This window comes from Kogia breviceps, chromosome 19, assembly GCF_026419965.1.
Source record: "Kogia breviceps isolate mKogBre1 chromosome 19, mKogBre1 haplotype 1, whole genome shotgun sequence".
In the NCBI taxonomy this organism is placed as follows: domain Eukaryota; kingdom Metazoa; phylum Chordata; class Mammalia; order Artiodactyla; family Physeteridae; genus Kogia; species Kogia breviceps.
Genome location: NC_081328.1, coordinates 12,747,141 through 12,774,189, shown reverse-complemented (window position 1 = coordinate 12,774,189; position 27,049 = coordinate 12,747,141). Strand labels below are relative to the sequence as shown.

At 42.4% G+C, this 27,049-nt stretch overlaps 1 protein-coding gene across 2 annotated transcripts; it reads right to left on the bottom strand.

Moving 5' to 3' along the window:
• Nucleotides 1–548: 548 nt before the first annotated feature.
• On the bottom strand, nt 549–27,049 carry CRK (CRK proto-oncogene, adaptor protein). 2 transcript variants are annotated; one of them, XM_059049063.2, is made up of 3 exons: nt 26,658–27,049; nt 15,913–16,448; nt 549–3,181 (listed from the first exon to the last, which is right to left on the bottom strand). In XM_059049063.2, exons 1-3 carry the CDS (start codon nt 26,896–26,898, stop codon nt 3,044–3,046), a joined length of 915 nt encoding a protein of 304 aa, XP_058905046.1. In that variant the 5' UTR covers nt 26,899–27,049; the 3' UTR covers nt 549–3,043. The 2 variants fall into 2 exon arrangements, with proteins under 2 accessions (XP_058905046.1, XP_058905047.1); XM_059049064.2 differs by having other exon boundaries at nt 16,083–16,448; nt 26,658–27,043.

The following is a 27,049-nucleotide window of genomic DNA, read 5'->3' as shown; positions in this document are numbered from 1 at the left end:
TTCACACACTGTGTGTATGCATCTAAATATACATGTGCTTTGAGAAAGGATGGGAAGAACATAATGTTCTTATGGGAAGAACATAAAGGGAAGAACATAACTTTTAAATTTCCTAAATTATCGACCCTGAAAAAAGTGCCACTTACATAAAAAAGAAGGAATTACACTGAGTATCTACCCTAACATTTGTAAAAACCTATTGTATAACATCCACACTTCTCATTTGCTTTACAAAGCCCCTACCACATCCATATTTTCTTTATACCCACATATAACCATTTCTGGACAAATTTGATGTTATCTGTTCATATCATTCCAGCTTTCCAATCATTACATAATCATTCTTCTTATATTCCCCTCAAATCATTACTTCATGACTTCTGGAGACTCTTCAAAATAACATCAATGATTGATCCCATCTTTTATGAGTACCCACAGAGTGTGTATTAATTGTTTCTTTATCTCTTATTCCCTAAGCATAAAAGATTTAGCTCTTTTGTGAAAAATATTCAAAGATTACTTTCTTCAAAAGATCACCAAGCCAAACATTTGGCCATATTTTTATTTACTACATATACTATAAACATATACAATACATGCTACAAAAAAAAAACATTTTTAAAAAAATTTAACTGTCAAGAAAGTGTATAGTGTTATAATACAATGGCACATGTTCATATTTTATTTCAAATTGGTTTGCTTATCATCCATTTCAAACCATTAACAGTGAAATGTTACTTAAGGATAATTAAAAATTATCTATTTGCATTATTAACAATAAACAATTCCAACAAATTAATAAGAATTAATCATGTCAAATATTAGTATCCAAAAAATGGGCTTTTGCAGAAATTATTATATAAAATATAGCAGCCAATTTCAGTTTATTTTGCTCTATGATAATGTACATATGCACTTAAATAGGATTCTAGCATTTGCTTTTGGAAGATACTTTTAACAAGTCCTTTGATTTCTTAAGGTCCAACAACCGCCACACCCAGCCAAATCTAATCCAACAGTTCATGTAATGGCTTTGGACAACCGATCATTGAGAAATTCTTATGATTTGGGTAGAGTTGCATGTTCCACCAATATTACATATGATGAAAAGAGACATTACAAGCCAATATCAAAATTGAAGCAAAAGAAAATACAAACATTCAAATCAGTTGTGACAAAGCTTTTCTACAAATATTTTAAATGTCATACTTTTAGGAAACCAAGATTTAATGTGTATTTGGATTTTACAGTGTCTATGCTCTAACTGAAAATTTAACAGAGTAGTCAGATGGAATTAAGTCTAGTATTGCAAATCTGTCCATTCAACATTACTGAGCACCCACTGTGTGCATAGCACTGTGCTAACATTTTAAAAGTTGAGTATTAAGGTCCTTATCAAGCATTACCTTAGTGTGAGGTAAAAATATATTAAATTAGCGTCAACTCATTAGTCTGCTTGTGGTCATGTATGTAGTCCTGTGCCAGCTGGCTGCCCTGTGCCATATAATGAGCTTCTGCGCAACCCTCATTCACTCACACAAGTATCTGTACACCAACTGTGCCAGGCATTGTGCTAGTCACTGGGATACCATGATTTGGCATATGTTCAATGAACGCAAATTAATCTTAACCTATGCAAAACAATTGGAAAGCTACATTACTTTTCTAAAATGAGGCCCAAAGCAAAAAACAAGGTGTTTCTATTGGTCATATCACACCACAGACCAGTAAGTGCCTCTAGACTGTGAACTAACTTTGAAAGTTTCATACTGTAGTCTAAATAGCCTAGATCATTTCTGGTCTTAAAAGTCAATTCTTTGGAGCACCTGACCCCATATAAACCATTCCATACTTAAAAGGGTTTGTAAACTAAACTTGAACACAAAGAAAAAGAGCCCCAAATGAAGGCAGTTTAAAATGTAATGTACTTCAAGCACTATTCTGGCCATATGAAATTAATAATACATAAGTAATTCATGATTGGTTCAAACATTTTTCAAACCACTAACCCTATCCCCAAACTCATGTAATTTTAACTTGACTTTTATACAAGTTGTACATAAAGCGAAGGGTAGAATTTGGCCCCCCAACCGTCTATGGAATATTCTAAGTGATTGGTCCTTCCACTCTACACACAAGTGACGAATTCCGGAGTCCCCTGATAGGATACTGGCACTCAGGAGAATGGCCCTGCTGGATCCCATCAGCCAGGAGTCTATTTAGCTGTGGTAGCAATGTGAACCTACTATGACCCCTTGAGGGATGGCAGAGAGCTGGGAGTTTGGCTGTCCATGCAGTGAATCCAATACTGGCTTAAAGCTATGCACTGAATAAAGTGCTCTGCACATCCTGCTTTTCATCTGGAATGAAAATAACACTTATCTTGAGAAACAACCTATTTGTAGGTTTGGGGAAAAAGAATTACAAGGCTTGAAAGAATCCCAAGAAAAAGTATGAAGCACTGACTGGGAAGGAAGACAAATGCCTCTTGTAGTGTCCTCAGAATTCTCAGGATTTGAACTGTCAGAATGAGTCATACAATGGTCATGTTATATAAATGAAAACGCAATCCCACTGGGTACTATCACACGGTGCATGATTACTTCATGGGGGTGGAAGGGAACAGTCTATTGCCATTTGATAGCATGATTTCAGAATGAAAATAAAACCATTGAATATATCAGGGTAAGCAGTGTGCAACACTTCTCTCCTGTCCATCAGTTTTCCACAGGTTGATTTGTATTGCCTGAGAGAAAGAAGGCAAGATACCTACCCCTTCAGATACACTCAGGTAACGCTGCTACCATCTAAAATTGCCAATTCAAAAGTTAACACACTAGCCCTCCAGTTTCGTACCCTGAATATGGTAAATAAGACTAGGGATGGAGTAGTTCAGTCTAAAAGAGATCACAGGTAACAGAATGCTTATATAAACTAGACTGCTTTGACATCTGTAAGAAAATTGTATAGATGGCAATTGGGAAAAAAAAAAAAAAAAAAAGATTGTTCCCATCTGTGAGCAAAACTGTTTGTTGAGCTATACTCAGCTGAAGTCCTCATCGGGATTCTGTTGATCCAGCAGACGGACATGTGTGAATGGGAAGTGACCTCGTTTGCCATTACACTCCCCTTCCCACTGACCACTCACATTAATCTTCGTAACCTTTACCAGCTCACCGACCTGCAGGAGGAGAATAAGGACAACACTTTATTTCCAGTTATGAATGCAAGCTGAAAAACTCCATTCCTGGTTAGCCATACCCTGCCCACGTGATTGCTCTAGGGCTGATATCACAGAAATGGCTATTCGCTGCCTCCCAAGCCCCAGCCACCAGACCGATTACTTGTGGTTAATGCAGGCAGGAGGAAGAAGTGATTTTAGCAGTGCAGAAAAACACAGAGTACAGAAGATAGAAGGGATCCTAAAACATGATTAGAAATCTCAAGTGTCTCTGGAGGAGCAACCCTACCTAGAATGATCTAGTATTCCTTATCTTTGTATCCACTACTCTTAGCTTCCTGCCTGACCCACACTGGCCCTCCCCATCCCTGGCATATAGCAGCACAAACCCCCAGCCCACTCTCATACACATATCCTGGCCTGCTGCTGCTTGCAGAGCAGAAGGCAATCATGGGAAGCATACTTCAGTTGGTCCCAGAAAATGAAGTGTTCCCATCACCTTCCTACCTAGGCAAGGTCTTTCCCACTTGAGCAGGTACAGGCCAAGACTCCAAATTCCATCAGCTCCCTGAAAGACCCCACCTTCTGCAGAAAGTTTTACTTGGCAGGCCACTGCCTGCCAGTCCCCTCACTCCCATCCCACATGTACTGACAGACCTTGTTGCTCCCTCAATGACACTTGGTACTTGTTCATTAACAATAAGGGGACATCACGTTTTTGCTGTTACAAAAAGCTTCCTGTTGCAACATCAGATATTTCTGACAAACTAGGATATACCTCTATCTTACTATGAATGTTAAGACAAGGTCAGTCTGAGGAATGGATTCATCCTGTAGCAAAGTATTTAACAATGGTGAGATAAGTCCCCAAACGTCACTGGAGTAAAGAACTTTATGACTATCCTTTAATTATGAACATCTGTGTTTTGAGCAGGCAAGTTGTTTCTAAACATTACTGTTCATTTGGCTTTATTAAATTAACAACTACTATATATTTAACTTTCATAAAGTACTATAGAGAGCATTTTATATAAATTATTTTCTAATAATCATTATACCCCTATAAGACAGGAATTGTTTTCATTTTACATACGAGAAACTGAGGTTCAGAGCAATTACATATTATACCTGAGGTCACAAAGCCAATGACAGGGCTGAGATTTGAGGCCAGAAGTACCTGGCTCCCAAGCCCATTTATGTTCTTTCTGCTATACCAAGAAAGTTCGAATTATGTTCCCACAGCCCTGGGGGTTCCTTCCCTAAGAATGCAACTACTGGCCAAAGCCAACCCAAGTCTAGGCCGGGGCCTTCTCTAAAACCAGCTTGATCTCACTCACAGAGGAAACAGGTTGCCTACTGGCCAGTCTACAATTTCCTAAAGAATTATCTGAAAACCGTAGAGGCCTAAAGTGGTTGTGGGGGTCATAGGATGCTGAGAAAAGGAAGACAGAAACCATTGAATATTAGAGAGACAAGGGATAAGACACAAGTGTGAGAAAAAGCAGCAGCTTGATCTGTTGATAGTGAAAGCTAATGGTGTAAGGGGGGAGAGGGAAAAATGATATTGCATGTACATCTTTCCAAACAGATCCAGTTCCTATAGGCTGCTAGCACCAGGGTTCTGTTTATTCCCAGCAATCTTCCAATTCAGTTCCTGACATCTGAGCAGGCCAACTATGACAAGCAAAAATTTTCAAACAGTCTTTGAAGAGAGGAAGCCCAGAACATCAAGTAAAAATTTCTTGGTAGTAAAAACAATCTAAAAGATTTCTTCCTATATCCCCAATTCTAGTTCTCAGACTATCTCACTTGTTCTCTTCTTTTTAAAATCCTTGGGACTTCCCTGGTGGTCCAGTGGTTAAGAATCCGCCTTCCAGTGCAAGGGATGAGGGTTCGATCGCTGATTGGGGAACTAAGATCCCATATGCCGCAGGGCAATTAAGCCCGTGCGCCACAACTACTGAGCCCGCAGGCCACAACTAGAGAGAAGCCCTCACGCTGCAACTAAGACCCCGCGTGCCGCAACGAAAGAGCCCAAGTGCCACAACTGAGACTCAATGCAGCCAAATAAATTTTTTTTAAAAAGTGCGAGAGAAAGAATATGAAAAAAAATAATAAAATTCTTGCAGTGTTGCAAGAAATCAGCCTCTACATAAACTCCATAATGTGACTATTCCTTAGTGAATTTCCCTTGTTTCTGAACTGTCAACTACCTTTGACTCCCCACTCTTCACACATACACAATACATGTTACTGGAATAACTGCCCATGTGCTGCTAGCCCCTTGCTATGATACAGTAAATTTTATCAAGTGCAGCACTCCCACCGCCGTTTTTGTTATTTATTTGTAGTATCTGTTAAAACACTCATGTCATACTAAAGTGCTATTCAGGTAGCTGGACCCAGAATAATAGAAGGCCCTGACCTTAAAAAAGAAAAAAACATTTGAGGGGATGTGTTAGCTCATGTCAAAAATCTAAATTGCCACTCACATTAGATTCCCCTCCAGATGGGGATGAAGGGGCCAGTTTCTTTCAAGAAGCTGGTTTAGGGCTTCCCTGGTGGCGCAGTGGTTGAGAGTCCACCTGCCGATGCAGGGGACATGGGTTCGTGCCTCGGTCCGGGAAGATCCCACATGCCGCAGAGCGGCTGGGCCCATGAGCCATGGCTGCTGAGCCTGTGCTCCACAATGGGAGAGGCCACAACAGTGAGAGGCCCGCATACCACAAAAAAACAAAAAAAACAAAAAAAACCACACCCAAGGGACATGAGGGAATATTCTGGAGTGCTGGAAATGTTCTATACTTTCATCTGGGTGGTTGTCACATAGGTATATAAACATGTAAACTCACTGAGCTATATACTTAGGATTGGTACCTTCTACCAAATGATTTCATATCTAAATAAAAAAGTGAAAAGAAAAGAATGTTTGTTATGTTTTGTTTTGTTTTGTTTTGCGGTACGTGGGCCTCTCACTGTTGTGGCCTCTCCCGTTGCGAAGCACAGGCTCCGGACACGCAGGCTCAGTGGCCATGGCTCACAGGCCTAGCCGCTCCATGGCATGTGGGATCTTCCCGGACCGGGGCATGAACCCATGTCCCCTGCATCGGCAGGCGGACTCTCAACCACTGTACCACCAGGGAAGCCCTTTATTATGTTTTATCCAGCTTTTCTAGGTGTTCTGTAAAAGATGGTTCTTCAGGACATACTTAAGCCCACCATTCTACTTGATACCAAAATCTAGGTTTAAACACCTCTCTTTTACTGTAAGATTGCCATTATTCTTTTTTTTTTTTGGTTTTTTTTTTTGCGGTACGCGGGCCTCTCACTGTTGTGGCCTCTCCCGTAGCGGAGCACAGGCTCCAGATGTGCAGGCTCAGCGGCCATGGCTCACAGGCCCAGCCGTTCCGCAGCATGTGGGATCTTCCCGGACCGGGGCACAAACCCGCACCCCGCATCGGCAGGCGGACTCCCAACCACTGCGCCACCAGGGACGCCATTATTCTTAAGCATTCAAAGTGTTGTCTCAAATCACATCCCAAAGAGCTCTAAGTGACGGGTAGGTAGAAATGTGGACCACCCACCCCCTTGCTGTTAATCAGTACCACAAAACCACACTAGCTTCTCCACAAACGGGGCAAAACCTGCTGATCTGCCCTCAGGCCTTTGTCCTTCAGAGTTTGAAGGGAGAAATGAGTCGGGGCTCCCATACAGTAAGATGTTACTGGGGGGATGAATGAAGTGCAAATTAGTCCTTTGGACAACATCAGAGTCTGACATCATACAACATCTCTGATGTATACACTCTCTTGGTTCTACCCTACAGAGAAGGGCTCAGGAAAAGCACACCATTTTCTAGAATCCAAAATCTTTTTTTACAGTTGCTTAGGTTCTTGGCAGAGAAGTCCAACCACCAAACGGTGGGAAAAGAAAGCTGTGTCATGACTCTGAAACTATTCTGATTTTTAAATGGATAAAAGAAGAAAGTTGTAAGTGGTTAATAGGTTAATTAACCTGCCCAAAGCGGCCTTGAAGTACAAATACTTTGAGGAAGACCTTATTAAAATTAAATACCTTATGTATAATACCCTATGGGTTCTTTCTTCCATAATACTCAAAGCACACGGGGACTCTTACGGTCAAGAACTGACAAGTCCCAAAGGCAACATGACTATCCTTTAGAACACATGAGGCCCTCGAGCTCTAACAGGGTGGAAGAAAGGGTAGCTGTTGAGCCTGGGGCTGAGTGCAGGAGGGGATGAGGCAGTCTAGGAACATGGTGCTCCACTAAGTCCAGTTCTTTCTCCAAGTCAGAAATGACACCATAATTTGTGCTCCTCTTACCGTTAAGCAACAACACTCTGATGCAGAATTTCCCAAGGCCAGACCAGAGGATGCATATAGGTTTGAAGCTTGGTGTACTACTTCAAAGACAAAGAAAGCAAAACTGAATACTTGCCCCAGAAATGTTACAATTTTAAGACACAAAGCAATGTACTAATCAGTGAGTGCAGTAATAACTGTAGCTCTAACACTACTTATTTCAAAATTCAAGTTATAGATGGAAAAAAAATCCTCATCTGCATACTAATGAAAAAGAAAGAACTTATAATGGACCTAAAGCACTATGAAGCAGTTAACCTTTCCTTTTATGAGGCAGACCTCACTAGCACCTTGTAAAGGAGAGAAAGTGATGATTCTTTCACCAAGGTACTATTTTAGTGTCCAGTCAGTTCCTAGCCTCTCAACCATATACCACATCCTCAGGAGCAAGTGTGCAAGTAAATTATGGCACCATCTGTAAAGAGGACTGAATGTGGTTACTTCAGTTTCTTCACTCCCAGGGAACTTGAGGAACACACTGGTTTCTTCCCTAGCTCTGTGTAGTGCCCAAGGTCAATCATGATCTTGGTACAGATTAGTCAAACCTAGAATTGATCTACGAGCCGCTCCCCCCCCACCAAAAAAAGAATCGATCTAGGAGCAAAAGATCACCCAGTTCACCTTCACCAGTGAGTTCCAGTGATAATGAGAAAGAAACTGGAGACCAAATGGCATTAAACAGGAGACATCAGGGAGCTGTGTGACCTACTCAGCTGGTGTAACCCCAGGTGACTGCTTTTCTAGTTTGCCTTCTAACATGAAAGGCATCAACAGTTGCCAACGTTCCTTTGATCCAGATTTGCTGCACGATTCCAGTGAGCTCAGGGCAGGAAACACACATAACTTCATATAAATAAAACCAGGGAAACCAAGTACAGAGATGGAGTACAGGAACCTTGTTTTCAAATATTTTCAAACACGCCAAGAACACATTTAGTAAATATTTCAAGATGTGACTGAAGGAGGAAAAAAAGGTAAGAAAACTACAGCAATCTAAGACAGGGGTCAGCAAACTATGGCCCATAAGCCACAACTAGATTGCTGCCCCCTCTGTAAACAGTTTTATTGGAACACAGCAAGCTCATTTGTTGTTTTTCTACGACTGCTTTCTAGCTACGATGGCAAAGTGACAGAGGCCAGATGGCCTATAAAGTCCTTTACAAAAAGTTTGCAGACCCTTGATCTAAGGAATAGGTGATATTTAGGGTCCATCGAAAATCTTTCAAATCAGTGAAGACAAAGTGATGACAATTCAGCCTTAATGATTCACCTGCCTCAGAGATGGACTGAAATGGGCATGGCTCATATTGGTGGAAAGTTGCAGGTCTTTGAGATTTAACTGGTAGGTAGGCTTCCTGGTGTAAAGCAAAAGCACCACACTGAAGACAGGTCTTACCCTGATTCTAGTCCAAGTCAGAAAAGATTTTCTATAGTTCAACAACTGATAATGACTGCAACTAAGTTCCCCATCCCCTTGGTGAGAGGTGGGGAGATGACCACAAAGAGCAGGTACATTTTAGCTCAACATAAAGAATTTTCTAAGAACTAGTCCAGTGAACTAGACCTGAGGTTCCCAAACTGTACAGTGTCAGAGGCACTGCAGCAAATTCAGAGGGGTGCCACCAAATATTTTAAATTTTTGAGGGAAACACAGCAATACTTGACATCTGTTACGCCATGTGAACTACCAGCTCAAGGCAGTTAAAAATTCTGACATCAGATTATACTAGATCCCTTTCAAAGATGTCATATCTTTGTAAAGCTGGGTTTTGGCAGTTGCTATGATAAAAACCTAGTACCTCATGAAAATAAGTGTAGAACAGGAAATGAAGGTGGCAATGCTCCATATGATCCCAAGGTTTGAGAAACTGAGGTGTACACATCTCATTAGTTAAAATAACTTATTTTATTAAAACAAAAATATTATTTTCTTCCAATTATTTTTATTATTTTTTCAAGTGGGTACTAAGTTATTAAGATATAAATATTTAAGCTGTTTGAACCTACTGACTTAATAAATGGAACTGTTAAGTATTTCATTTGGCCTGGAACATTGTAAAATATTACTGAAACACTATGGGTTCTATGATCCAAGAAAGTTTGGAACCTCTAGACTACACTGTTGTGGATGATAGAGAGCTCCCCAAAAGTAGACATAATTCAAATACATGTTTAAAAATCATCTGGGGGCGGAGGGGCAGAGAGATAGGGATACAGGATTAAGAAGGTACAAACTATTATGTACAAAACAAGCTACAAGGGGGACTTCCCTGGCAGTCCAGTGGTTGGTACTCTTGTGTTTCCACTGCAGTGGGTGCGGGTTCAATCCCGGGTCGGGGAGCTAAGATCCCACATGCCGTGTGGCTCAGCCAAAAACCCCAAAATAACAACAAACAAACAAAAATCAAAAATAAACTATCAAAAAATAAAAAATATAATAAGCTACAAGGATATATTTACAACACAGGGAACATAGCCAATATTTTCTAATAACTATAAATGGAGTATAACCTTTAAAAATTGTGAATCACTATGTTGTACACCTGTAACTTACATGATATGGTACATCAACTATACTTTAATTTAAAAAATTATTTTAATTTATCTCTAAGGATACCAGAAGGCTTGCCTTCAATGTCCAAGAAGCTGGATTAGTTACTTCCAAACTCTCTTCCCACTGAGCTACTGTAATCTGAAATGAAGAAGTCCAAAAAGGATGGAAGGAGAGGGAAAGTAGACACCTGTCTCAATGAAGAATACAGAAATCTACAGCTACAATTCCAGAAAAAGACAAACTGAACACAGCCAAGACTCGTCACTCAGATTCTTATACTTTCTAATCTCATTTTTTCTCTCTGGACCACAGGAAAATTAAGGTCTTCACTCCACTTTTCCACACATAAGTCAAAAGGCTTAAATAACTTAGGTTTCACAGAGTTCCACATGGGGAGATGTAGAGTTGATGTAGTCACTGATGCATATAATGAGGGACCCAAAGCACTTTACACCATCCCTTATCTGTGCCCTGAAGGACAGGTCCATGCCTAAGTCCACCTGAGAAGCTCCTTGGTTACTCAGAATTCTTATCTACCAAAGGCAAGATGCCAGAAAATGGAAGTTACATGATTAGTACATTTAAAGATAATGAAGGGGTCTTCCCTGAAGGTGCAGTGGTTAAGAATCCACCTGCCAATGCTGGGGACACGGGGTCGAGCCTTGGTCTGGGAAGATCACACATGCCATGGAGCAACTAAGCCTGTGCGCCACAACTACTGTGCCTGTGGCTCTAGAGCCCGTGAGCCACAACTACTGAGCCCATGCGCCACAACTACTGAAGCCTCTGTGCCTAGAGCCCATGCTCCACAACAAGAGAAGCCACCACAATGAGAAGCCTATGCACCACAACGAGGACCCAATGCAGCCATAAATAAATAAATAAATAAAATTTTAAAATAAATAAATAAATAAAAATAAAGATAATGTCAGAGGGACTTCCCTGGTGGAGCAGTGGTTAAAAATCCACCTGCCAATGCAGGGGACAGGGTTCGATCCCTGGTCCGGGAAGATCCCACATGCTGCAGAGCAGCTGGGCCTGTAAGCCATGGCCACTGAGCCTACATGTCCAGAGCCTGTGCTCCACAGCAGGAGAGGCCCGTGTATTGCCAAAATAATAATAATAATAATAATAATGTGACGGACTTCCTTGTTGGTCCAGTGGTTAAAAATCCGTCTTGCAGGCTTCCCCAGTGGTGCAGTGGTTGAGAATCTGCCTGCCAATGCAGCGGACAAGGGTTCTATCTCTGGCCCGGGAAGCTCACATGCTGTGGAGCAACTAAGCTCGTGTGCCACAACTACTGAGCCTGTGCTCTAGAGCCTGTGAGCCACAACTACTGAGCCCGCATGCTGCAACTATTGAAGCCTACGCGCCTAGAGCCTGTGCTCCACAATGCAGGAAGCCACTGCAATGAGAAGCCCACGCACTGCAACAAAGAGTAGCCCCCGCTCGCCGCAACTAGAGAAAGCCAGCAACGAAGACCCAACACAGCCATAAATAAATAAATAAATAAATAAATTTTTTTAAAGGAATAAAAAGAATCCATCTTGCAATGCAGGAGACGTCAGTTAGATCCCTGGTCAGGGGACTAAGATCCCACATGCCACAGGGCAATTAAGCCCGAGTGCCACAACTAGAGAGCCTAAGTGCCACAACTACAGAGCCCACGTGCTCTGGAGCCCACACGCCACAACTAGAGAAAAGCCCACACGCCTCAACGAAGATCTCGCATGCCACAACTAAGACCCAATGCAGCCAATAAATAAATAAATATTTTTAAAAAGAAAGAAAAGATAATGTGATTATTCTGGACAGTCTACAGAGGCATAAAATAAACTTTAACACCTGCAATTTACAAGATAAATTCACTATTCAAGTTCCCATGGAGCCATAAGCATACAACAAAAAACCAATCAAATCAATATCTTAGATCAGCAGCGGAGCAACTAAGCCCACGCGCCACAGCTACTGAGCCTGCGCGTTGCAACTACTGAAGCCCATGCACCTAGAGCCCCCGCTCTGCAACAAGAGAAGCCACCACAATGAGAAGCCCGTGCACCATAATGAAGAGTAGCACCTGCTTGCCACAACTAGAGAAAGCCCGTAAGCAGCAACGAAGACCCAACGCAGCCAAAAAAAAAATAAATAAAAAATAAACTTCCTTTAAAAAAAAAAAAAAAAAAAAAACTTAGATCAAATCTAAGATCAAAAAAATAAAAGATGCCTCTGCACTGTTCTAGTGTTACTTCCAGTGTTTCTCCTTCAAAACACTCAGCATATCTACATGTTTAAAATCTGTCTTCATTAGAAGCTCCGGATGGAACAGATGGTGTCTTCCTGGTTCAGTTATATTCCCCCAGAATTACAGTGGGCAGAGGAATACCCCTACTTTAGTTGTTAGCTAGAATTAATCCCTTCTTTCCAACAGGCTTCATTCCTACTAGAGAAATCTGATGGGTAGGAAAAGAGGAAATAGGCATTAACTTATATTCTATTGGAGGACTCTGTTCACAGCAAATATACCATGCAGGAAACATCCATCTGTAAGATGAGGATAGGTGGATCTTGAACAATTTTTTTAATTTATTTTTTTAAGTACAGAAACCCTCTGTACTTAAAAAATCTTAGGGAGACCCTGATATATGACACAGTGAAAAACAGAATGGCTTTAGTTAAAGCAAGAGAGGGAACCCAGAACCCTGCATCCTCACCTACCTCCTGGGAAATGTTAGGGCACTGTGGAGCAGTCTGAACCCTATTATGTCTAGGGTTCTGCCCATTCTAAAAGACAGTGATTCTAATTTATCAATTTCAAGTTAACTGTAAGACTCCACTAAAACATGCCTAGCTCACCTACAGATCTAAATTTATAGTGGGTCAAATATAGCAATGAATGTTTTTCTTATCAAAATGCTACAGTCAGAAAGCCAGAGTCTCCTAATCTTACCTCCTAGCCTCATCTCAATAGGGATGAGGCATCAGCTCCTATGAAAAACCAGAGATGGGAAAGAAAAACTGCCTCCCTGCATAGAGAATACAACTGAGGATATGCTGTCAGTGAAACCACACAAAACGTACACTGAGGAGGGCAGCATCACTGTTCTAAAACAAAAAGAATCACAGATTGAATCTGGGTATGGTTGAAAAGGCACCAAGGTAGATCTGGGTTCCTCATATCTCCACCTCCAACTAGTTTAAACAACCCATTCGATCTGTCTCAACATAAGTTTTTTTCATACAACGAATAAGGATATCTAAGGTCTTTTCCAGCTCTAGATTTCTATGATGCTAAACTAACATCATGTTTTTTAAGTACATACAGTGTTTTAAAGCTATTATTTGGGGTATTTGTTCTAACCTGAAAGAAGCTATCTTCATCAATCAACATATGTGGCTCAAAACTAATATCCAATCAAAAAAGAAAACTTACTGAAATCATAAACTAGTCTTCCACTTTAGTTTTTTATTTTATTTTATTTTTTTTTTTTTTATTTTTTTTTTTTTTGCGGTATGCGGGCCTCTCACTGCTGTGGCCTCTCCCGTTGCGGAGCACAGGCTCCGGACGCGCAGGCCCAGCGGCCATGGCTCACGGGCCCAGTCGCTCCGCGGCATGTGGGATCTTCCCGGACCAGGGCACGAACCCGTGACCCCTGCATCGGCAGGCGGACTCTCAACCACTGCGCCACCAGGGAGGCCCCCACTTTAGTTTTTATTTCACAAGATTTAGGTTTCACAGTAGCAGAACAGCTCAACCATCTTTGAGCACTAAAGCCTCTAATCAAGGCAGGCATCATTCAAAACAATTCTGATGGGACTTCTCTGGTGGAGCAGTGGTTAAGAATCCACCTGCCAACGCAGGGGACACAGGTTCGAGCCCTAGTCCGGGAAGATCCCACATGCCGCAGCGTGACTAAGCCCACGCGCCACAACTACTGAGCCTGAGCTCTATAGCCTGTGTGCCACAACTACTGAAGCCCACACACCTAGAGCCCATGCTCCGCAACAAGAGAAGCCACCACAATGAGAAGCCCACACACCGCAACGAAGAGTCGCCCCTGCTCGCCGCAACTAGAAAAAGCCCGCGCGCAGCAGCAAAGATCCAACGCAGCCAAAAAATAAACAATTCTGGTATTCCCTCGTGGTCCAGTGGTTAGGACTTGGTGCTTTCACTGCAGTGGGCCCGGGTTCAATCCCTGGTCGAGGAACTAAGATCCTGCAAGCCACACAGTGCAGCCAAAAGACAAAACAAAACAAAACAAAACAATTCTCTTTGAGAAAGGAATTGCAAATGGAAGCAAAATTAATCTGATAACTATTCTCTCCTGGGTGTCAGCTGGCTTGTTCCAAGAATGCTATTTTCACACTCCAGCCCAGTGCTAACAGAGTTTGCAATCAATGTCAAGAGTCACAACTGTCATGTGCACAGCACCATGTTGGTTGTTGCCATCATCTGAACTTAAATGAAAACATGAGGCTAGAAACTTGTTTTCCTTATCCTCCAAACTCTTAAGTGGGAAAAAGTGGTGTGACCTAGACAACATACATTTCATTTCTCATCAAGACCAGGACACAATTATTTTGAATCACAACATGATCTCTTAAAAACACACATTTTTCAGTCAAACCTGTAAGACCTAACTAACCCTCCTTTGCATCCATTATTCAGAATGTAAAAGAAAAATTTCAAATCCAGTAACGTCAGAGACTACTTCAAATAAATTCCAGCTCACTGTACAGGCTAATACTCCCACTTAAAGGGCAGCTCCCCCGCCTCAGTGTATAAACATGACCCAAAGGAAACAAAATTTAGAGATTTCAGTTTACAAGAATATACTTTTGCATATTATCTGCTAACTTGCGCTCACAAAACTTCAGCCTGTGCTTATGAAATTTACTACTTACATTCAAGTTACCGTATCTGAAAGGCTCTGAAAGATGGGAATGCATGCTACTTCTACACTAGCTTTTATGCTGAACCACTAGCTCTGCATAACTCAGAAAGGAAGAAGAAAAGAAGGAAGGGAGGGAAGGAGAAAGAGAGGAGATAAGGGACAAAGCTGTGAGTGCTAAAGACAGGAACAAATACAATGCAACGGTTGGCGAGAGATGGGCTACCAAGAATAACTATTCACCCATAAAAGGCAAAACTTTATTCCTCAGGAGGAACTGGCTTCTTGTATATAAAATGCATTAAACAACAAAGACCAAGTAAACCTGCTGCTCCTGGGAATTAATACTTTTGGGTATGTATCTCTTCATACCTATACACTCTACTGTTCCTCCTGAATTACTTGATGAATACAATCAATCAATGGTAAGAAACCCCAAACCCCCTAAAGTAAAAACATTCTATTTTTATAAGAAAATTAGCTTAAGTATTTTGATAGACACCACTTATTGTACTCAAATATGTGTGAGCCCACCTTGTTTTAGATAATGATAAACAGAAAGAAAGAAACAGATTAGAACATAGAAGATGAGAAAAAATATTTTAGGTTAATTCCTGTGAATTCAGGTAGTGTTATTAAAGTAGTCAAAGTACGGTTTAGTAGATCAATCAGAACATTCAGTTATACAGTTTTAAGCTTACTCATTCCAAAATAGGTTTTCTATAAAAAAGAGAAAACCCAACATTAAATGTCAAAATCAGTACTTAATGGCAAAGTACCATTCGACATCTATAACAACATCACAATGCTGCTGCTTATATTCAGCATTCCTACAAAGCTCTAAGAGGTCTGAAAGGGAGACCCTGTAGCAGATCTCTTCTTTCTACATTTTGCACATTATGTACCTCCAAAGCCAAGGCTGTCTTGTCGTAGGCATTAGGGACTCGCTTCTGGATTACCCTGGCATAAATGGGCCCATTCTGGAGGTTAGGGAGCGGAGTGTTGACGCTGGGTTGGGCATAGGGCCCGGGCTCCGGCCCACCCAGTGGCTGTGGGTGGGAACCCTCCTGGTTACCTCCAATCAGAGCCGATACTGAGGCGGAGGCAGGTCTATACTTCTCGACGTAAGGGACTGGGATCATCCCCCTCTTGCCTTCGCTGTCCTCCGCATTCCACCACTGCTCTTCAGGCTTATCCCGGATTCTCAGGATGTCTCCTTTCTTAAAGGGAAGATCTTCTTCATCATTCCCATTAAAGTCAAAGAGGGCTCGTACATACTCTGCCTCCTCCTGCCTGAGAATCACTCCACTACCCTGCCTGGATCTGGAAACTGGTTCTATCAATGTTGTAGTGTCCAAATAGTGTATTTTGTAGAATTCCAGTAAAGCAGGCAATGAATCAAATTCTTGATCTCCTATTCGAAGTCTGGAGGGGCTCACCCCTGGAAAAAAAACAGAGCAGGGTATTATTTAAAGATGTATTATACTGGAGATGCAATGTAGACTTTAAGCATTTCCCAAACACATTTAGTCAATATTTAATCAGAAAGAAAGAAAGAAAGAAACAAAAAACCTGTCTAGAATAAATAACTGCTTCTCCTAACAGTAAACTAAAATTATACTTTGTAGCTCAAACATTCTGGGAAGAAAGATGCCTATCACCACCTGCAGCAGAGTCAGAAGGCTATGATAGACCAACCGCGCCAGTCATGACATGCTCTCATACTGGATCAAAGACAGAGCAACACGGAGACTTCTTGTTCATTCTCCCCAAGTGTTCTGTTACTATTCCATTTACAGGGTACAAACAGTTCAAGGCTGTGTTACAATCTTCTTTTCAACCTCAAGAAATGAAGCAAGCTCTCCTTTTTCATAAGTCCCAGGAGCTATCCCAGGAAGACGTGGGGAGAGCTTGGTATCTACAGCAGGATCATACATTTGTATCTTCACATCTAGAATGTACAATTCCTAATACGAAAAAGTTTTAGACTATCTTTTAAATCTACAATTAATGACCTCAATCTCACTTCTGACAACTAAAAAGAAAAACTAAGAAGCTAACTGCTTGAAAATCAGCTCCTAAGATCTTCACTTACATAAAACATGGAAACTGGACTGTTCCCTTAGAAACAAACAGGTCTTGAAAAAAAGGTAAACAAGGATGCTCAGGAAAATAAAGAAGCGTTAAAATCCTCAAACTGATGACACACTGAGGGTCCAAGAGAAAGGACATATTAGGAATGCTTAAAATTCACATGACACAAACATGTGTGAGGCCTTTGACACAGGGCATACTTTAAACTGCATTCCCTCCCTATCCTGAGATTCTAGAATTGAAGGATAATAAATGAATGTATTTTGCTTCAAATAAGAAATAAAGTTTCTAATGAGGAATGCAAACCTTTTAACTTGCACTCTGCTAATCACCCAAAATATCAATATCTTAATTGGATTCTTTACTATTTGGTTTCCTGATAAAGGAATGCATAGCTCTACAGAACACTGTTTTTCATGGAATTCATTTTTTAATCAGCCTTAACCTTGCCACAGGACACTCTTATAATCCACTGAGTTACAACCTCCCAGGTTTTTTACATAGGTAAATACACACACACACACACATCATAAATACATTTTTATAACTAGAGTACTATCATTTTATACCTTGCCCCTTTTCCTACTGTAAAATAAAAATGTTTTACTTTATACAATATACAATATTGTATATTTATACAATATTCTATTATATAATATTTATATAATAAAAATTTCCCCATGTTCTTCAAGAATATGACTTTTAATGGCTATATAATATTCCCAACTTTTCATTAGTGCAAACAATGCTGTTATGAGTGTTTCTGTTCTGGTCTACTAATGAACATTTTTATTACTTCCTTATGATAAACTCCTTGAAATGCAATTGCTGGATCAAAGGGTAAGAACATTAAGGTTTAGGGACTTCTCTGGCAATCCAGTGGTTGAGACTTCACCTTCCAATGCAGGGGGTTTGGGTTCGATCCCAGGTCGGGGAGCTAAGATCCCACATGCATCGTGGCCAAAAAACCAAAACATAAAACAGAAGCAATACTATAACCAATTCAATAAAGACTTTAAAACTGGTCCACATCAAAAAGAAAAACAAAAACATTAAGAACATTAAGGTTGGACTTCCCTGGTGGCACAGTGGTTAGGAATCTGCCTGCCAATGCAGGGGACACGGGTTCGAGCCCTGGTCCAGGAAGATTCCACATGCCACGGAGCAACTAAGCCAGTGTGCCACAACTACTGAGCCTGCGCTCTAGAGCCCACGCGCTGCACCTACTGAGCCCACAGGGCTCACCTACTGAAGCCCATGCGCCTAGAGCCCGTGCTCCGCAACAAGAGAAGCCGCCGCAATGAGAAGCCCACACACCACAACGAAGAGTAGCCCCCGCTCACCGCAACTGGAAAGCCTGCCTCAGCACAGCAGCAAAGACCCAACGCAGCCTAAATAAATAAATAAATATTTTTAAAAATAATAACATTAAGGTTTATGTTGCCAAACTGTCCTCCAAAAAGTCTGTATAGTTTTACACTCCCACCAGTAGTTTACGAATTCCCATTTCCCCCATATCCTTGCCAAACAGCAGGGATATCTCTTGTTAAATATCATCTTTGATTGTTTGATGTTTTTCATGTTTATTGACTATTTGTACTTCTTTTGTGAAAGTTACTTGTTTGATTCCTTTGTTAAAGGAAACAGCCAATCTACCCTCTCCACTCCTATTAAGACTAGCCCACCCATCTAAAACCCTTTGTTATTAATGCTATGAAACAGGAACATTGTGGTAGCCCAGCTGTCTAAAACACTTCGCCACTCTAAAAAAATGAGACCAAATTATTTCGTTCAATGTTAGAAGAAAACATTTCTTCCAGAAAGACCAGAAAAAGTACATTTAAAATTCTCTACTGGAGACAGGTGAAGAGATAAACTTTGGAAGTTAATCAAAAATCCTCAATACAGAATGAGTACTGATGAGTGCCTTCTCTTCACCCAAATGAAAGAAAGATCAAGACACAATTGAGAGGACAGATGCACATTTCTTACATTGCAAAAGTCCATCTGTGGAATTCATGGCTGTAAACTAAAACAAGTTAATAGCCCACATTCAATAATGCTGGCTGTCTCTCCAACTCAAGATGTTGAAATACATGCCCAAACCCAGGACTGTCCATCTATGGCAAATACTCACCAGATACCAGCATAATGCAACCCAATAGTTCTAAGTACAGGACTGGAGAGATGATGTTGGTTATGACCACACCAGAGCATGGTGGTGATATATTCTGGAGTTTCTCTTCACTAAAGCAGATCACTGATGGGCAGTTATTCCTATTCAAGTCTGGTAAACGAGATGCATGGCTATCTCACCTATCACCGCTAGACTATAGTGAACTTTCAGGTCTGTGGAACTATGTTAAGGACAGGGTCAGTGTGAGCTCCAAGAAGACCTACTTAGCACTGCCTGGTCAAGAAAGCCTCCAGGGCAAAGTGGCAGGGAGAACTTTCACACCAGCAGAGCACCCTGGCTTAGAAAATGGTCCTGATGACACCTGGGAAGAAAAGCTCCCTTGCTAGAGTTTACCCAACTACATTCCAAGGTACAACAGCTAATATGGTTTTCACTAGTCACCCTTTTGGGACAGTGGTTGGCAGACTGTATGTGCTTATTAAGTGTTAGACATTATTCTTTTTTAAAAATATTTTAATTTATTTATTTATTTACTTACTTTTTTATTTTGGCTGCACTGAGTCTTATTTGCAGCACGCGGCATCTTAGTTGCAGCATGTGGGATCTAGTTCCCCAACCGGGGATCAAACTCGGGCCTCCTGCATTGGGGGCATGGAGTCTTACCCACTGGACCACCAGGGAAGTCCCATGTTAGATATTATTCTTAATGAACATAACTCTGAAGTGAGGAAAAGTTAAATCAAAATCTGTTCCCAGCTTTGAGAAACTCACAGCGTAGTTGGGGATACAAGCATACACAGTGTGGTTGGTAACCAAGGAGTGTAGCAGCATGTCTTAGGAAGACATTATTTTTTTCCCCTGGCTTTCACGTCCAACTAGAGACATGCTCTTACAAAAAACAGTGGCAACAACAAATTATGTTCTAAGATACAACAAAATCACAATAAAAGAGCAGCTTTCTGTTCCTCAACAGTTTTTTTTTTTTGGCCACACTGTGCAGCTTGAGGGTGTTAGTTCCCCAACCAGGGATCACACCAGGGATTGAACCCACGCCCCAGCTATGAAAGCTCCGAGTCCTAACCACTGGACGGTCAAGGAAGTCCCCTGAATGCTTCTAACATACTCTTTTCATTCTAAGATGGCAACTACTCCCTTTCATCCAGTTATGGTTTGTCCAATTACTGTACTATCCCAAGTGAAATGTGTTTTGGTTTTTTTTTGGGGGGGTGGGGCGTGGGACAGGGTTTAGAAGAACAAATAAGACCACTAAGCCAAGTCCCCTAAAAAGATCAGTGTGAGAATTCTGAAAACAAAAACTGTCCGTTCATCTGCCAGAAAGGTAGCAACTTGGTTCAATTCATTTCTTACTCAAATGCTTCATGATGTGAACTGGGCCCACTATTTTTTTTTGTTTGATTTTTGCTTGGCAATTCCAACAGACACAAAAATACAAGGAAAACACCAAGTGAAAATTTACCTATAAATTCTTTACCTTTCCTTTTTTTAAAACAAAGTATGTGTGTATGTATTTTTTTTTTGGGGGGGGCGGTGGCCACGCCGAGCGGCTTATGGGATCTTGGTTCCCCAACCAGGGATCAAACCCAGGCCCAGGGCAATGAAAGCATGGAGTCCTAACTACTGGACTACCAGGGAATTCCCTCTTTTCCTATTCTAACGACACTATAATTATTCCATAGAGGAATACCTGTTTTTGTGTACTGCTGCAGCAGTCAGAGTTAGATATATGGGGCAATCAAGCTTTGCTGATCCCGAAGAAGAGAAGGAGGGGGAACAGAACATACATAAGTCCCAGAGAAGCCCAAACCTCACCACAGCTATGCGTTCTGGTTCCTTTTCCCTAGTTCATCTCCTTCCAACCACAAACAGCCAAAGGCAGGAAACAGAAGGGCGGGAAAGGAAGGAGATACAGTCAGTCAGTCTAGAGAACAGAACAACAGAGTTCTCATAGCTGGGACTTGGAAAACCTCACTGACTTGTTCTACATTAAACGTGTGCTGGATTCTGAATGTGCAGTTACGAGCACAATCAGAAATCAAAATCAATGCAGTCAGGAGTATCTTTTAACCAAAAGAGTTGTACATGCTCAACTCATTACTTCTAAGCATTTCAGCCCTCAAGTTACATCAGTTTTTACAAGACCACTCTCTGGAGGTTTTATGAAGAACACCCAAGAGCTCTGTGGGCTAAACAGGCCAGGTCACTTCTGGCATGGGCACCACCACAGCGGCTCCATCATCAGCCTCTCAGTCTCACATCACTTCCTCTTCTTTCCTTTCCTCTTTAATTCTCATTCCCTCTTTCTCCTCTGCCTATGCTACTTATAGAGGCTGCTTAAGCACTCTCACTACCTGTCCAATACAAAGGTCTAAAAAGACCACTGACTTCCATTTGAGAAAGTATACTAAAAAAAAAAAAGGTCATGAAGAACCTAGGGGCAGGGACAGGAATAAAGACGCAGACATACTAGAGCATGCACCTGAGGATATGGGGAGGAGGAAGGGTAAGCTGGGACAAAGTGAGAGAGTGGCATGGACATATATACACTACCAAACGTAAAATAGATAGCTAGTGGGAAGCAGCCGCATAGCACAGGGAGATCAGCTTGGTGCTTTGTGACCACCTAGAGGGGTGGGATGGGGGGGTGGGATAGGGAGGTTGGGAGGGAGGGAGGGGATATGGGGATATATGTATACATATAGCTGATTCACTTTGTTATACAGCAGCAACTAACACAACAATGTAAAGCAATTATATGCCAATAAAGATGTTAAAAAAAAAAAGAAAGTATATTAAGACGTATCAAAATGTACAGTTTCCTAAGCAAATAGAACTTCCTAAAAATGGTGGATGTCAGCATGGTATACTTTGCAGATTCAGACTGACTAGGTTTGATGAATTCTATCTCTGCTATTTCCTAGCTATATTAGCTGTTATTTAACTTCTCACGGGGCCTAATTCCTAACTCATAAAGTTCCTGAAAGTAGCTGGTATATTATAGGTGCCCAATAAAAAGCAAATCAGTTTAACACACACCCCCAAACCTCCAAATTCCTTTAGAAATTTTCAATTCATCCCCAAATCCAGAGTTTGCTGCACTGTTTCCCAGAGAAGCTTCCACAGAATCTCAAGATGCTTCTCAAAAAGTTCCGCGGTCAAATTGGTTTGAAAGACCCAGTATCCAATACCTGCCTCTCTCAGAGTCATAATTTCACATGAGCATAGTAAAGTCTTGGAGAAGTTCTGCAATAAATAAACCCACCTCCTTTTACCAAGGAATTTTTTTTTTTTGGTCTAAAACCGTTAAGTAACTCACTGAAGAACTTCTCCAGAACCAATGAATGGAGGGATACTCTGATATTAAAGAGCAAATCATGAGGAACAGATTTTAGAACTACAAAGATAAAGGTAAACAAATGAAACAGATGCTGAAGGTACAAAAAGGCTGCAGTAAATAACGGGCAGTTCCCTAGGATCTCCAGAAGTGGCTTGGACCAGCAACACCTTGAAGAGGCAGTACAAACAGTTATCACCCTAGCTTCTACCCCCACCCCCCAAAACAAGGCAAGTTTTTATGCTCCACTCACCCACTAGAGCAACAGTTGGGAGGCTCTGGGTTGAGCAGGTGACGGCAGGTGCCATCCTATTTCCATGTACTGGATCCAAGGTTCTTTCACGCTTCTTGATGCACCCCACCCCCCTCCACCCAGCACTTACTCCTTCAGATATGCTGTAAGCCTCTCAAAGCTGAGAACAGTTTCCCACCTTGCTTCAACTCTTCCCTCTCAACCACATAGATTAATATACCTAATGCTTACTGAGTACTTACTATATGCCAGTTCCATTCCTAATACACTAAAACTCATTGAATCCTCGAAACCCTATGAGATCAGTATTACTATTTCCCCTCTTTCACAGATAAGGAAACTGAGGCAGAGAGAAGTTAAAGAACCTGCCCAAAGTTATATGAGTAGTAAGCAGCAGGTAAGGAAGGTTCAAACCCAGGCTTCAGAGCACAAGCTTATAACTACTTTCCCAACTCATATTTACTCAGTTTTATTGATTGTCTACTGGACAAGGTCTAGCAAAACCTCATGTTGCAAGAGGAAAAAACTAGTGGATCCATCAAAGTCTTCCCAAGAGGTACAGCTGACAGAGTATGACCAGTAGAGTTGACCAAGCCCTGTCCTATGGCACAGTCAGGTCACTTCCAGGCAATGGCAGCACTGGTAGCCTGTGGGAGCTAAACGCTTAAGTTAAAAACAGGTTCACTGATGCGGACTTCCCTGGTCGTCCAGTGGTTAAGACTCCATGCTCCCAATGCAGGAGGTCCGGGTTCGATCCCTGGTCAGGTTAGATCCCACATGCCACAACTAAAGATCCTGCATGCCGCAACTAAGACCCAGCGCAGCCAAAGAAATAAATAAATTAAAAAAAAAAAAAAAAAAAAAAAAAAAAAAACCACCAAACAGGTTCACTGGAAAAGGTTGAGAACTGGTCTATTTTGTCCCTATGCCTCTAAAATCTATACCTAAGCCATTCCATACAAATTCATCCTCTACATTATCTCTACAAAACACACTATATAATCCTAAACAAAAAGCTCATTTCCCATATTCAATCTGCCAAATAAGGTTATTAAAATCCTCTTTGTCACCAACTTCAGATAGCAGATGTGTATTCTCTGAACACTAAAGCCAGTTTCTTCTTGTCATTCTTAACTTTTGGTCTTTAAAGAGAACCTGGAACCCAGGGCAGAGACAAAAGGGTTGAGTCCTCAAAGTGCACTGTGGGATCTCAAAAGAAAACTGGCTTTGACAGAAAGGAGTACAGTGTAATAGTGTCAGCTCTCAGGTCACAATTCCTAGGTTCAAATTCTGGCGCAGTCATTTAGTAGCTGTGTGACTTCGGGCGATTTACTTTATCTCTGCCTCTCCGTTTCCTCATCTATAAAATGGAAATATTTTAATAAGTGGAGATCACAGTACTTTCCTCACTAGATTGTTATAGACAGTAAATGAGACAAGGCACATAAAGTATTCAGCAAAGTGCCTGGCACAGAACAACCAGTCAATAAATGTTAGCTATTAATATTGTATATGCCTTTATAAAATCCAAGAAATTCTTCTGTGTGGTTTCCAAAGAAAAAGAGCTGGATGGGGGAGGGGGAGAACAAAGATTAAGTAGTTTTTATAAAGACAGCAACTGAATCAATTGCCCTATGTGGAAAATAGGGTACATGGCAGAAAGAAAAATGACCACAATGCCCATGAACTTTCCACACCCCATGCACAAACTTTAGCAATCCTCACCTTCTCTCTTGGGCCAAGGATCTGACCCTCATATCTGTTATGAAAAGGTGGAGCTCAATATTAAGGTAAGAGCTGAGATTAAAGTCGTAACACCAAGATGTGGGGAAAGCTCAAATAAAACTGCCTGCTGCTATTTCCACATTCTGCAACCAACAAAACACATACACAAACAAAATGTTAAGAACTGAGTTTCAGGGACCATTTGCCATCATGTCACTGCACAGTAATGCAAAACCCTAGACACCATGAAGGTGGTAAAAAGTAGAACATATTTGATTTAGGGTAAATACAAAAATATTCCCATCTCATGTTATAATGCTATTAAACCAACCGGACTGAGAAAGGCCTCAGATAACTTGTGGGCTTAAACATCTTCATGCTTGGGACTTCCCTGGTGGCACAGTGGTTAAGTATCCGCCTGCCAATGCAGGGGACATGGGTACGAGCCCTGGCCTGGGAAGATCCCACATGCTGCAGAGCAGCTAAGCCCATGCGCCACAACTACTGAGCCTGCGCTCTAGAACCCGTGAGACACAAGTAGTGAGCCCACGTGCCACAACTACTGAAGCCCGCACGCCTATAGCTGGTGCTCCACAACAAGAGAAGCCACCACAATGAGAAGCCCGTGCACTGCAACGAAGAGTTGCCCCTGCTCACTCCAACTAGAGAAAGCCCGCACACAGCAACGAAGACCTAACACAGCCAAAAACAAACAAACAAATAAATAAATAAATTTATTAAAAAGTTTAAAAAAACATCCACACTCTCTTTTTAAAATTGGTATGTGTTAACAACAAAGAGACTACCCCATCTCCCCCTTTCTGGCCAGAGTGAATAAATCTAAATTAGGACTCTCCTAAAAGGGCAAGTCTGCAAAGCCTGGTTTAGGAGCCTCCTAATTCACAGGAGATTGGCCTGGATCTCGTCTCAGCTGGTCAGGACGAAACTGCTTCAACTTGGGAACAGTGAGAAGGTGCTAAGACTCTTGGTGCTGTTACACAGATAACAGCACCCTCAGAATTACTCTGTACCTCACGAATCTCAAGTACTAAGTGCCTAAATCTCCTTAATACTCCCCAAACAACTCCAAATGGCATGGGTAAGAGAGTCACATCTCAATCTTTGGCAAGGAAGATCCGGAGCAGATAATTTAAATTATCAGAGAATCAGCTCAGCAGGGTCTGTCCCCAACATCTAAGAAGACTCAGGCCACAGCCCTCAAAGTTACTGAACAAGGAGAGGCCCTGGAGTACAAGACTGTCAATGTTGAGGTCCAAGAAAAAAATGAAGTTCCATTCACTTTCAGGGAAAGGATTGTCTCCACTGTCTTATTTCTGAATTATTTCCTGAAAAAAAAATCTTTCCTCCACTAATCGCTTTGAAAACTAGAACCCCTCATTGTGGAGGACAGTCTCTGGACGCTAAGATGTCTTGGACACAGTCAGCCGGTCATCAGCTTATTCTGGGCTGGTCACAGAGGCCTTTCTTTTATAACCAAGGCACTTAGCTCACCACCTTCGTCCTCCGCGGGGGAAGACGACGGTAAAAGTATTTTGGAAAAATGCCCAAGAAAGGAAAAAGCTGACCGGTTTCCTGAGGGTGTCTCCATCCCTCCCGGCCAGTATGTGGTGACTTCCTACCAAAGGCCACCAGGGGAGTATGGCCAAACCCGGCTCTCCAACACTGCAGGAAATGTTTCAAGCCTAAAATGCCACTTGTAGGATTATCGGATTCATTCCGGGCACCGCTGCCAAGTGATGCCCCCGCAGTGCCAACATCCCCCTCAGCTCTTTTGTCCCCACGCTGCTCGGCCCTGCTCGGGCGCTAGCCCCACCCTGGGGCCGAAGCAGTTCCCCTTCCCCTGGGCTGTCCTCCCAAGTCACACCCAGAGGCCTGGGTCAGCGGCTCCTCCTCCCCCACACACTCCCGCGGAGCGAGCCCCGGCAGCTGGCTGTCCCCCGGCCACGGTCACTCCGGCCCTCTGCCTACGTCCCTCGTGGGGGTCAGCTCTCGAGGAGCAGCCGGCCAGGCTGGGGAGTTACGCGGCCCTCACCCCCGCCCGGGGCCTCCCGTCCCGTCCGTCCCTCACCGGGCGGAGGCTGGGCGGGCGACGGTGGCACTGGCGGGCGCGGGCCGCTGCTGTTGATGATGTAGTGGGAGACGCGCGAGTTCTCGGAGACGCTGAGCACATAGTCCCCGGGGCTGGTGCTCGAGTCCCGCACCAGGAACACCCCGTGCCGCTGGCCCTGCAACAGCGCCACCGCCTCCTGCCGACTCAGCCGCCCCCAGTACCAGCTACTCCGCTCCTCCGAGTCGAAGTTGCCCGCCATGGCCGCCTCCGCGCCTACACGCTGGGCCGCCGCCGCCGCGCGCGCCCCTCCAGCCCCGGCGCCCGCCGCCCAGCGGACCGGCTCGGGTCTCAGCTTCACAGCAGCGCCCGAAATGGCGGCGGAGGCCGCAGGCCTTCCCCACCGGAAATGA